At 46.3% G+C, this 13,389-nt stretch overlaps 1 protein-coding gene across 2 annotated transcripts in view; it reads left to right on the top strand.

Annotated features, from left to right (window-relative positions):
- Positions 1–6,569: 6,569 nt before the first annotated feature.
- LOC144145261 (uncharacterized) overlaps positions 6,570–13,389 on the top strand; it is a 45,211-nt gene continuing 38,391 nt past the window's right edge. For both annotated transcript variants that reach the window (XM_077676806.1, XM_077676805.1), the window contains exons 1-2: positions 6,570–6,692; positions 11,068–11,177. In XM_077676806.1, the coding sequence (XP_077532932.1) occupies positions 6,620–6,692; positions 11,068–11,177 (183 nt within the window). In that variant the 5' untranslated portion in view covers positions 6,570–6,619. The remainder of the gene's footprint in view (positions 6,693–11,067; positions 11,178–13,389) is intronic.

Genomic DNA, 13,389 nt, shown 5'->3' with positions numbered 1-13,389 from the left:
CTTCTCGACTTCCTCGCGTTATCAAATATTGGGGAACTCTCAGGAAAGTGATCCCCTTCATGATTACTTCATTTGTGTGCTTCCGATGCCATGGTCCCGGGCACAAGCAGGACATATGCCCAAAAGCTGTACCCGTCTGCCCCACGTGTGGCACTGTTCACCCTGAAAGTCCAGATGAGTGTCCCAACAAAGGAAAGCCCTTCTGCACATACTGCAATGAAGGAGGACACCTCGCCACAGACCCAAGGTGTCCGAGACGAGAAGCTTTTAACAGGCAAGCAAACACCACCAGCAAGGGTAGGTCCCGTATCCGCAACTCTGATTGGCGGCTCACAGCAACAAAGTCGCTCCAGAGGACTGGCAAGAGTTCTTGCAGATCATCCTCACTTGCCAGGTCGGCGTCGTTAAAAGAAACTACTGAGGTCTCACAGGATGGTACATACGCCTCTGCCGCTCGCAAAGCAACGATTTCACACATGCCTTCTAACACTATCACGCCGTGCCAAGATGAGATTGACCAGGCATTGCAGGAATTGGCGCTAGAAGAAACTCAAGCTGAGCGGGACTATGCGTCGACGATCAGGCACTTGCAAAAACAAATTTCAGAACTCCAAAAATCTCTTGAAACTGTGAAGTCCCAGTTTGGCAAACAAGCCAAGGAACGTAAAGAGCGCCGCTTGGTGTGGCAACGCAGAGAGGAACAATTGCGGAAAGAGCGGGACCACATCGAGACGCATGACCGACTCCAGCCACGATCCCGTGACAGTACCACCCCACTTTCCCAATCTGAAAATGCTGCCAGAAAACTGAACTGTGTGGACAGTGTATCCAGCACCGCCAAAGAAGGAAGTGTTCATTCCACCATTCACTTGGAGCAATTTCTGCTAGCCATGTAGAGTAAGCAACAACTAACAATACAGCAGCTTATGGAGCAACAACAGCACACAATGCAGCAATTCATGCAGCAGATACTTGATCGGTTGCCACAGCACGCTTCAGCCACTCAAACGTAGTTTAAATGAGCCAAAACATCGACCTCAGCAATACCTCTACCTCTAATGTGGCTTCAACCACTATGTCAAGATGTCCGGACGCCCTCCATTGGAACTGCCACAGCCTGGGGACATGCGCCAATGAACTGAACCTGCTGTTTGGCCATATCGGGCACCCCGCTCCCCTACTGCAAGAGACAAGGGGTACTCAACCGGGAATTACAGGCTACGACGGTTACTTTCAACCTGCTATCGTGCACACCGCGAGACACGGCAGTTCGGAAAGATTGGTTCAGGCACAAGCCGCAGTGTTTGTTCGTCGTGTCGTACCTCACACGCCACTGAACACAGCTGCATTTTGTACAGATTACCAGGAGGTGGTAGCAGTAAGATGCAAACTGACACCACGCAAGACAATGCTAGCAATATCGGTGTACATACGTCGAGACACAAGTGTGCGCAGACGACCAAATTTCGCGTGGCTACGGGATCTTCGGGCGCAGTATCCACGTGACGCCATACTCATGTGTGGGGACTTCAACGCCCAGAATCGTGACTGGGGATATGCTCGGGACTCCGTTCGTGGGCAGCGCCTTAGCGACGAAACTGGGGCTGCTGGCCTTGTACTGGCGAAGGACACCGCTTACACAACTCTACATGGGCTTCACGCGGGCCAGCCGGACACATCCCCTGACTTAACCTGGAGCACACCTGGTCTTGTGCGTGAGTGGCGATGCGGGCTCGATACCATGGGTAGCGACCATTACCCAATTTGGTTGGAGCTTAATATTGCAAACGCAAAAAAGCATACGCGCCACACCAATGCTGTCAATTGGGACGAATTTCGCGCTAACTTTAAGCGTTACGAAATGAACATGCCATTCCACGTCAAAATTTTGCGCGCAGAGGAAGACTCAATCCGGCATATCTCTGTCAATGGGAACCTGCCCACGCCCGATCAACATCTACTGAACCTGTGGAATACTAGGCAGCAGCTGCACCATGCTTACCTCGCCGGTTGAAGGCGGTACGCGGACCTTCTCAAGGTGCGCGACAAGACGGCGCAAGCTCGACGTTACGCAAAGCAACTTGCTCGCAAACGATGGCTCGACCACTGCGCCTCCTTTGGAGAAAGAACGGGCCCTCGAAAACTATGGCAAACGTTTCGAGCCATCAACGGTGAGCGCAAACACGGAAACCCCGTGCAAGCAATCCTTCTTAAGGAAGGCATCACCAGTGCTAAATTTGAGGATTTGGCTGCATCTACGTTTTTCCCCCAGCCTCGTACACCACCGGTACCTCACCTATACCAAAAACGTACTCCAGCTTGCGATGACGGGGTAGAGTCCCCATTTACGCTACAAGAATTGCTGCACGCTTTGCAGTCCGTGAATGAGCGCAGTGCGCCTGGAAATTATCGCATCACCTGGCAGATGCTCGGAAATTTAGACCACACTGGCAAGCAGCAATTACTCGATAACTTAAATCACGCTTGGATGTCAGGTACCCTTCCGCCCTAATGGAAGCACTCCCTCGTAATACCTATTCCTAAGCCTGGCAAGTCCCCAACACAGCTGAGCAACATGCGGCCAATTTCACTGACTTTGACCCTTTGCAAGCTTCTCGAGAGAATGGTTCTTGCACGTCTCAATTACCACCTCGAGGAACAATGCGCTCATTTCCATCCAGCGCAAACGGGATTCCGTCCAAACCTTTGCACACACGACACACTCTACCTCCTGAGACGTCTGGCAAACAAGCGCCGCGGCCGGCGAACCGGCGTGCCGAGCATCCTGGTCACCGTAGACCTTCGCAAAGCGTTTGACACAATCTCTCACGAAGCCATCATTCAAGCACTGGAAGAAGCTCGTCACGGCACATGAATCGTCAACATGGTAAAAGCGTTCTTGCATGAGCGCACATTCGAAATATGTGGCGGGCGTAGCCAACCACGTCACTACACAAATAGGGTAGGAGTGCCCCAAGGGGCAATCCTCTCACCAACCCTATCCAACCTAGTGATGAGAGGGCTTGCAAATTGCCTTCACGACCATGCTACGGGCATTCGTTTTACTATGTATGCCGATGATGTCACTTTCTGGACTAACCCAGGGCAGCATGCCACAACAGAACAAGCAGTAACTGCCGTTCAAACTGCCCTGGATGCTTTATTCGCTTACCTTCCACAGACTGGCATGTACCCATCGGCTGAGAAAACTCAGTACATCCTCCTAGGAGGGTCAGAGGAACAAAGAGACAAAGTGAGTCTGAATCTCGGGGATCAAATAATCATCAGATCCCCTACTCGCCAGGTTCGCATCTTGGGCGTACCGTTTCAAGAGAATGGGGGTGCCGACGCATGGCCTAAAGAGCTCGCGCTTACATGGATGAAGATCCTGCACCTCATTAAGAGGATTTCCCATCGCAGTGGGGGTGCGGGTACGAAGGTCGCCCGCATGTTAGTAGTACCACTTCTAACTTCCCGCGCCTGCTACCGAGCCTCGTGTTTGACCTAACTCAGGCTCAAACCAAACAACTAGAGGTGTTGCACCGAGCAGCCATGCGTGTTATTACGGGCCTTCCTCGGCACGCGCGGGTAGAAGAGCTCCATTGTTTCTCTCGTCTTCCTGCAATAGCTGCGACTATCGAAGAGTGGAGGCGTAATCACTCAAGGCGCCGTACATGGACTCTCTCTGGTCAACGTTTACTATTGCTGGACTCCCCCGTGCACCATACCGACTTGCCAAACATTCCTCCAAAGATTCCACCATGGGAGGATGAAAATGTCTGCCGGCTCAATCCTATTACTCGAAAGATTACCAAAGCGTCCCACACTTTCCAGCGATCCGCTCAGGCTGCCCGTGCCGATGCCGATCCTGGGGCCATTTTCACAGGCGCCTCCTGGGATTCTACTACCCACCGCGCAGGCATTGCTTTCTACCACCCTCAATGTGACGTGCGCCGTGGCCTGGTGCTCCAGTACAATGATCAGGAGTGCCCCACGTCTTGTGAACTGGAGTTGCGCGCTATTCACATGGCCCTGGGCTTTTTATCGCAACATGAGTCTCAAGGCGCCTTTCCCCCAGGGACGCGCCTCACCATTTACACAGGTTCCCTTCAGGCCATCAAAAAACTACAGCAGATCCCACGGAACGGCTGCCTAACTCATCAAATTGAGAGCAGTTGCCGTGCACTTTACGTACTAAACAATGTGGACGTGCATGTGACCTGGGTTCCCGGACACGCGGGCGGCTTCGGAAATGAGTCCGCTCACGCTTTGGCGAGCGCGCTTCTCAACTCCCGCTCGCCGTCGCTGGAACACGGGTTCACTACCGCCCGTCCACTCCAGGACCACGACGACCAGCGGGACTTCCTGAAGCAACGCGGACGGCAAGTGCTCCTCGCATCGGTACCTCTTGACCCCCATCCATTGCCGAGCCGACGGCCGCGTGCTGCCGGGTTTTTATCCATAAGGCTCGAGCTCGAGCGGCACTCACCGATGACGTCATTGCTAAATGGCGAGCCTACATCCCTCGTTGTCGACGCCAGCAACCTGAAGACGCTGAGCCCTCCCATCCCGACGTCACCTGGCGACCTGGCGGTCCGCCCCACTATGCAGCATCTTGTATGGGAGTGTCCCGGTCTTGAGGCTATTCGCGCGCGCCATCGCCACCAAGTTCCGACGTACCAGTACTGGATCTCGCCACCACAGCACACGCACGCAGCCCGAGTGCTGCGTTCCCTCTGGGATGTCGCACGCGAGGCTGACATTCTGAGCCGGACTTAATTTTACTCCCTCCTTTTCCGCCGTACCATTCCTATAGGCCACTGAGCCAGCCCTTTCCGTAATAAAGTTACATCTATCACTATGTATTTATTATTTGCTAATTTACTTATTTTTTATTGATACCCCCACAGCCATATGAAAATTTGCAGGAGAGTGGTAACGAACAAAGAAAACAGCAGTAGTTCTTTATACGATCGAAACAATTAATCCTTATTATACAATATTAGCTGAGGTGTTTTAAAATGGTTGGTTATCTCGGATGGTCACCGTCACATCGGGAACAGGGCTGTATTCAATGAATGTATACGGTACATACGACTGAAAAATGCATAAGTTCGGCGTGATGGCCCGCCTACTTTGTGACCATAATTTAAACAAGTGGTGTATGCTGCGGAGGCAATAAGAGCACATCACTCAGGAATGAAGGGTGAAATATTTCATAAAACAGGCTGAGGAGGAAGAAACAAAGGGGAAAGTAAAAACGAACAAAGTTGTTTTGAATCATATCTTGTGAATGTGGAATAATTTGCTAGGGCCAAAATAGGGGCAGCATATCCTACCCAAAGTTGGAGTGGTATTAAAAATGGTTTTTATAAAGAAGGCGCTTTATCAAAATTGCGACGCCCATAACCCCAAATTCTGTTAGAATTATCTGTTAAACAAACAATGTGTACACCCCAGGACAACAGTATCTAAAGCAACATTATTAAAAAAATATGATAGCAGAGAGTTCCAAGTCCTTGATACTCGAGTAAATTTAAATTTGTTTCTGCTTAGTTGCATTTGCCAATTCGTAGACAAGATAGAGATCGTAGTAGATATGCTTGGAGGGCGGAAAATCATCTTTTGAGGTTATTTAAACAAAAATAGCGCTATAGTCAGTAAACGAATGCATGTTAGAGGAAATGTCACAAGGTAGGTGGTTTATACAGATAAAAAAGAAAAGTACCAAGCACGGAGCCGTGCGGCACACCAGACCAAACGGGAGTTTGCTGTGAGCAATTATTGTTAGCTAATTCACAGTGGAAAATACTGTTCAGAAAGACAGGGCCAAGTAGGAGGCTTCAGGTGACGAATTGCTTGTTGAAGTGTAGATAACAATAAATTATGAGAAACGTAATCAAAATTCCTTGAAACATGCAGAAATAAGCAGGCATCTATTGATGATATTAGGTTAATGCGTCAGCGATACCATTTGTACTTTAGATGCGTAATTCTGACGGAAACCATGGTCTGAGCTCGTTAAAAAAGTTACTTAATAAAACTAACAGCATTGGAAAACAACATATGTTCAGTTCTCCTGCATGGCATGCTAGCAAGGAATATAGGACGGTAACAACGGGAACGCTAGTTAACTAATTTATAAGTGCACCAACAATTGGTTATGATCTTTGTGTTTTGTGTCCACTTTCTTAATTTAGTCATCTAGAGCACAGGCATTCTATACACCCAATTACAAATGTTCCCGGTCTTTGATAATACATTTTTCTGTGACCAGGAAAGTCCACGATAGAATACGGAGCAATCTGTCTCATAGAATCTTCAATCATATTTCAAGGACCAGGTCAGATAGGGAGAAAACATTTGCATGGTAAGCAAGCTGCGTACCGGCACTCAGATGGGAAACATAAATCAAAATGAGAGGGAGGGCTGGGCGGCCCGCCATTCTATGTTTGAGGGCTGGTATTTCTCGGGGCTGACAAGCCAAAAAGCTCATGAATAAACCTTTGGCACACAGCAGGCAGCTGCATCGCAAGGGTTCACCCGGAAAACTGAGGATGGTCCACTGAGGGGCTATTACAACTATCACGGGAGCTCGACCTGTTAGGTCGCGTAGAAGATGGCTTTCGCAATTGTGGTCTTCTTTTGCACCCTATCCCTAAACTGGTCTTGCAAGTTGGATGACAGGGAAGGTAAGCTATAAAGACTGTTGGTAGCCCCTGTTACACACGCAGAGTAGAATAGGCAACCGCGTTTTTGGCTTTCCTAGTAAGGTAATATATCAAGAAATTTGCATTGATGTACAGACTGATGCACCCATCTTCGAAGTTGATAATTTAGCAGAGATTAGTCTTTATTATTTCTATTTCTCGCAGTATAAGTCGAAACGTTTTTATAGGTCATAAAACGTGTGGACAGCCTTACTTTTACGACAACAGATATTACTGATATGTATTTTGAGCGATCAAGCAATCATGGTGGTCAGTCGAACTAAAGAGCGAGAAGCTCAGGAATCTAAAGGAATATAGAAGCTGAACAACTAGAAGCTCAGAAGTGTTACGCGGGGTCACCCTGTTAATAAATGTCCAAAACTGTTGAGAAAAGGTAGTATTTAAAACATTTTTATTGAAGTTGTTATTCCGATGGCGAGACAAAGCTTGGCATTTACTACACAAATTATATTGTCGATAAATTCCGAGCTGTGAAATGGCTCTAACTTTTATTTTGGTCCAAGAATTCGGTGCCTTTTGATGTCTATTTTTCTTATAAGTTATTTGTAGTAAATATTTATGTTACGCTGTAAGTTCCAGTTCTCCAAGGAAAAGAAAGCGGGCATTCATTGGCGCGTGCTTTAGTAAAAAAAACTACGCATGTGTCTAACGACAACGATGGGAAACCGCGAATCTTTTGTGCCCTACCCGCATCGAACCCACCGAACCACAGCCACATCCGAGAAAAACAGATAATCAAACTTCATGACCAAACGACAAACTCAACAACCCAACTCGACAACCCAACGATCAAACTGAACGACCTCAACGACACCTGCGCTAAAGTTTCGTGTTTTCCCATCGTTGTCGCTATAAGGAAGGGTAGTTGATTATTTAACTTGCCGAGCACGGGCACACGCGCGTGCAGGCTCGCTCTGACAATGCTTAAAAGCACCCTGCTCTTCCTCTCAACAAACCACACGCAGTCTACCGAGCAGCGTAGCCCGCGTAACTGATCGCTAAACACAGCTTCAGCCCTATTTGCTAGGTACAGACTGTCGGTTTCTGTGCAAGAGTGTCTTTTCGCGTACGTGGAGGCTGTGATCGAGGCGTTTTCTTTGAATTTACACGGTGAAGTGCACAATTTTTCTGCCTAATTTTGTACGTCCCGCCACTCCTCTCCAAATCCAAACCGATTGGACCATGTCAAAAAGGTGCAATCGCATAGACGCCGGCTTCATAACGCGAGGGATGCAGGTTCAATCCGGTCACTGGAAAGCGTTTGTTTCTTCCACGGCACTGACGATCATTTATCATACTCCTCAGAGAAAGTCGGCTTTCATTGCTGGCTGCTGGCTTATATGCGTTTCCTAGTCAGCACAGCCGGACGTCGCCTGAGCTTGCTTATGGGGCACAGCATATGGGGCACAGCTTGCTTTTATCACAGCGTAAACGTACCTAAAGCATACAAAACCACCAGAACTGAAATAAATAACAGCCAAAAGGTACCTGCAATGGTTGAAAACCACGGTGTAGAAAAATATTAAACAGAAATAGCCGAAACTGATCCAAAAGGGGTAAACCCGCAAAAACGTACAAGAAGCACGAGCTGAAATTTAGCAAAGCAACGAAAATACCCGAAATCCCATTTATAATGCATAACGTCATAAATAGATTATACGCGTAATAACAAATTTTATTATTCAATTGTGACAAACCCGGCAAAATGAGAAAAAAAAACGAAGCGGTAACGGGACTTGAACCTGGGGTAGGATGTCTTCTTCGCAGGAGCGGAACTACTACAATACGAGACCAACCGGTTCTAAGCGATTAAATTGAGGGCACATGCACGTGGACATAGCTTCAAACATGCCCCCAGATGCCGCCATGCGTCGCTAGGCTGTGCTGACTAGGATTTGCCTATACGCGTCACGGCGGGGTGTTTTCGTGTTCAGACGCCATCAGTGGGAACACCAAAGCTTCGCTGTAATAAACATATTTCCGCCATTTATATTCAACGCAACATGTGTGAACGAAATCTGCTCCAGAGATGTCTGAAAGCACCTGGAAAGTACATACTTAGAATTGTTTGCCATAACTGTTGCGAGTGTTCGTGTGTTCCAATTCGGCAAGAAATTGTTCATGGCGAATAATTATCTTTTCAGTAAATAAGAAGTGTCTGCAGAAAATTCAATTTTATTTTCACTCCAATTACAGATAAAATTCTGCAGTCGAAATTTGTAACATTAATTTTATCTGTTCTCAAAAAAACTAAGGAAATTTATTGATGTTAAACGACATATTCGTCGTTGTTCCCGTTTAGTTTTTATCTAATAGAAAAAATGCGTTTATAAATTCTTAGAAAAAAATCTAAATAAGTCGAAAACCAAAAGTGTTAGTTTTGTGCTCTCAAATGGCAACTGTGTCAATGCGTAATTCGTCCGATCGCTCGGTGTAACGTTTGCTACTTGGAATCATTATGATCAAACTCGCAATGAAGTGAATTCCTAACTCCTTCAAAGTTTCCAGTAAATGTGTACAGCGTGTACCAACCATTTCCTCTCAGGAAACGAGTTTTTATTGTTTTCCAGCTTAAAGAACTTCGACCCTATTTTCTGGAAATAGTCGCAGCAAAATCAGTTTCGTTCATTTTGAAAAACCAAGCAGCACAACCTTAGCAATTTCGGACGGCTTTTGGGGCTCTATCTTTGGTCAAACGTTGAATACAATTAGGTATCAGCAACGTCATCTTTTCTACGAGAAAAAAGCTTGTCCAGCCGGGTTTCATATTTCTTTTCAGTTACACCTTATATAGGTCCATGTGAATGTAAAGCATGTCATACTGTTAAATGTTCTCAAGCAAATACCCTATCTGTTGTGCCAGTGAGGTTTTGTTAAGCCAGCCTTGGCAAAGCTTTGTTGGAAAGCGATTAGTTATGAGAGTGTAATAAAAAAATCTGGCTTCCGTAAGCTTCTGCAGTGGTTTCGAAGAGAATTGTGATAAATGTGGGTATATCTTTGTTACGACTTGTTTCTTGGCCATATTATATTTTAGGACAACTTGCACTCTTTAGATACTTTTTGTGAAGAAAAAACGTGTGCACTATAATAAGCTTAAAATATACCAAGGAGCTACAGTGAAATATCAGATAGAGACTCAGACACATTATTCGGTTAGTAGTCCGTTTCCCATGAAGTGATATGTACTGAAATATAAATTACACAAATTACACATTAGGGGCATAAATTACACATTAGTATAAACTGTTGCCCATCCACTATTAAATAACTTTGGTGTAAAAACACAAAATGATTTGATATTTAGAAATGCCGGTAAAATATCTCCCGAAATATTTTCTACCACGCACAACCGGTTAAGCAAAATAGTCTGTCTTTCCGTTGGTGATTGCAGGCAGCCAACCATGTACCCAAAATCACGGCGTAGTGCGAGACTTCCAATCTCGTCAACGCAAGACGACGGCTTAGGATTGGATACTTCCTTTACAATTCATGTAAATGTGTCATCTTAATACCAAAGGAGCCGCCTTGAAAAGTTTCGGCCAGCGGTCTATGCTATTGCCAGTTCGCACGAAGGGGCGTGTTTGTGTAGTTGTCTAGCCCCCCATGTCATGTTTTCGGCTCGGTTTCAAACACATGTTGATATAATTCTTACGTCACCATGATGCAGTAGGACTTCTAATTGACGGGACTAGCCGGCTCAGTGTGACGGCTCCGCATGACCCTGACGTGGCAATATAAACCACGCTTTCGGGTTTCTGGAGGTTTTTATTCATAGTAGCATCCCCATAAGGCCAACAATGATTGTAATCATAGATCGAGATAGCTACTTAACGAAATCAACGGCGTTCTTGTAATCGGAGGAACAACTAAGAAATTGACGCGAAAATTCTAATCACCAAAACGACCAGTTTACCCTCAATATGGAGTGGTTCACTAGCGCTGCGTTCTATAAAACGGCGTGCGCTAGTGCAGAAAAGGGCTAAAATGAGTTAGGTCAGTTTATTTGCGCGATCTTTTTTTTTCGATTCTGGGGGTGGACGCTTTCAGGTAAGGATTTTGAGGTACGGAGGTACGGAGCGGCAGTCGCCTTGCCTGCGCCGCTCTCTTTCCCAAAACGCCAAAGACTTCTGACAGTCCATACAAAGACTACAAGGAAATGGTCCACTTCATATTGGTTTATTAATAACACCATAGAAGTATGCTCTCGCTAAAGTGTTACCAGCGTACTGAGTGACGTGTCGGTTACTGTTGCCATACTGCAGTCAGCCTACCAGCAGGGCTTGAAACTTTACTGAAGTCACTTTAAACTTTTTAACCCCATCTTTGCACGTTTTAGCCTTACTCTACGCAACCCGAGTCGGACGAGCTACGCAAATAATTGTCAGAGACTGCGTTAAATTGCTCGTTCAAGTTAAGCCGCAGCCCCCCAACGACCTGGCTTCCAGGGTAAGTGCCGTGATTGTGTTGCAACTTTTTTTTATTTGTGGTGCGTTCTAGAGAAAATGCACAATGGCAGTGTAGTACAACGGCCAAACATAGACTAGCCAAATAAAATGATTATAGGTAATTACGGACGGCAATAACAAATACCTGGTCAAATAGACAGTTGTAGTGATTTCCATGTCTATAGTGCAACGACAACAGACCGTTTCGAAATGCTTCAGAGGTGTTGAAGACCAGGAATCAGGCGCAAGTTAAAAGAGCCACAGTTTGCTTGCGACCATTGAAAGACTAGCCTAATTTTGTGGATGATGATGAATATGCCTCATGCGTAATGCCCGTGCCGTGGCTGCCGACATGTTTCTGCGTCGTCGTCTTCCATATCGTTCACATTTTATAACAGGTTCCGGGCCAGCCAAAAGTAGGAATCTCGTTGCATCATTTCTTAAACCCGGAATGGGCTTTGCGAATAGGTCAGGAACCTCAAGACGATGCAGTAGCTAACTCGCGCGCCGAGAACTGATTTCGGGAGGCGTACACCCTTCACATGAACTTTACCCTACTTTTCCCTCAAAACTTGTGTCACTCTAACAATTAGACTGTTTGTCCATGAGCACTTATCTGCCTAACATGAGAGGTGTCTCGGGGGTATAAAGGGATGAAAATTCATTTGGTGTCACGTGGGCGCAGCGCAAAATGTGCAAATATTAGCGCCGCCGCCGTCTCTTCAGCGGTTATTTCAGTCCATGCTTCCATCGCGTACAAATGGTTTCTGCTGATGGGGCTTCAGGCGCTAAAGTGACGCATAAACTTTAGGGGAAACACTTTGGCAACGGGGAAGGAAAACTCTTTCATTCGGGCAAGCGCGATCCTTCCGTTGATCGTCTTGATGTAAAAGTGCCCTCCTACGCTCACTATTCCTTTATCGCCGAAATAGGCGTTAAAACCTGATCGATGTAAAACCGTTCCGCCATCTGTCACTCAAAATGCGTCTACTTGCATTCACTGGGTGTAGTACAATTCGGATGTTGGTGTTCCTTTGATATGGAGGAAACCACTTTGTCGGATTTTACATTTGGCTGATGTAAGCGCACTTTCATCGCTTGTGTTGTCCATACGTTCGTCGGGTTTCAAATAACTGATTTAGCCGATGCCGTCGTCATACCCGGGCTTATGATGATTCCACGCCTAAAACGTCAACAGGGTAGCGTTCACGTCTTCTAAATTTTGTTGCAACGGAAGCTTCTAAAGGGACCATCCAACCCTTCTTGTTTTAAACTTCCGTTTAAATCCGAAGTGCTTTCAGAACGCAGTCAACAAACCCATCCAGTAGTTGGAATAGGAAGTCACAAAGTAGCTCAGCCAGAAATAACCGCTAAGCGGCCATTAGAAAACTTAGAAACACGACGGATAGATTTTTCTGTCTTTCCCGGTGTTGGCGTTGTTCGACAGCGCAAATTACGTCATTACATGCAGTGGTGTACCGGCTATTGCCCGGATTCCTCTCAGTTGCAGGAATAAACCGATTCGATATCCCGCTTAAAAAAAGCCAGAAAAGCAAGGATGAAACGGAAGGCGTATCTGCGGTGGCAACCAAATCAAAACCATAGCATTCACAATGCTTCCAGACACGAAGAAAATAGTAGAGGTGTTATCGGAAGTATTGCAGTTCGTCGCATAGGGCAATTCGTAATAGGGCAACTTCTCGAAGTGACGATTACTCACTTCGACGAAGGTGTTAAAGCGGCTGCAAACTGGACTAGTTGTTACTGGTTCATTCTACTACTGCGAGAAAGAACCGGCTGCGGGAAAGACACATCTTGGCCACATTGCGGACTAACTGCACAGTTTTATTCAGACAGCGAACAATCTATAACCCTTTAGGTCACTGCGGGACTTTCTTCGTCGTTTTTCTCACGCAAACGACAAGAGTTCATGCTGCAGAATGGTGTGGCTAATGTTCGAAACCTACGAAAGGGGAAGGTAGCGCGATCTTATGTCGACCGCGGAACAGCACCATAACCATCGTTTCGAAATGGACACCACCACGTTTTATGGCAGGTCTGGTGACGTGCCGTCCCAAGTTCTTGTTTACTGTGGCATCAATCATTCATAAACGCTTAAAACACGTGTTATTATTTCCCTTTCTTATTATTTCCCCTCCTTGTTGTAAACTAGCTCAGGGTATTCTTATTTTTTATAGAAAGAAGCTGCATTG

The sequence above is a fragment of the Haemaphysalis longicornis genome, unplaced genomic scaffold, assembly GCF_048455015.1.
Source record: "Haemaphysalis longicornis isolate Haplotype H1 unplaced genomic scaffold, Haemaphysalis longicornis Haplotype H1 scaffold_7, whole genome shotgun sequence".
NCBI lineage: Eukaryota > Metazoa > Arthropoda > Arachnida > Ixodida > Ixodidae > Haemaphysalis > Haemaphysalis longicornis.
Note: the sequence above shows the minus strand (reverse complement) of the source record. Positions and strands in the feature narration are given on the sequence as shown.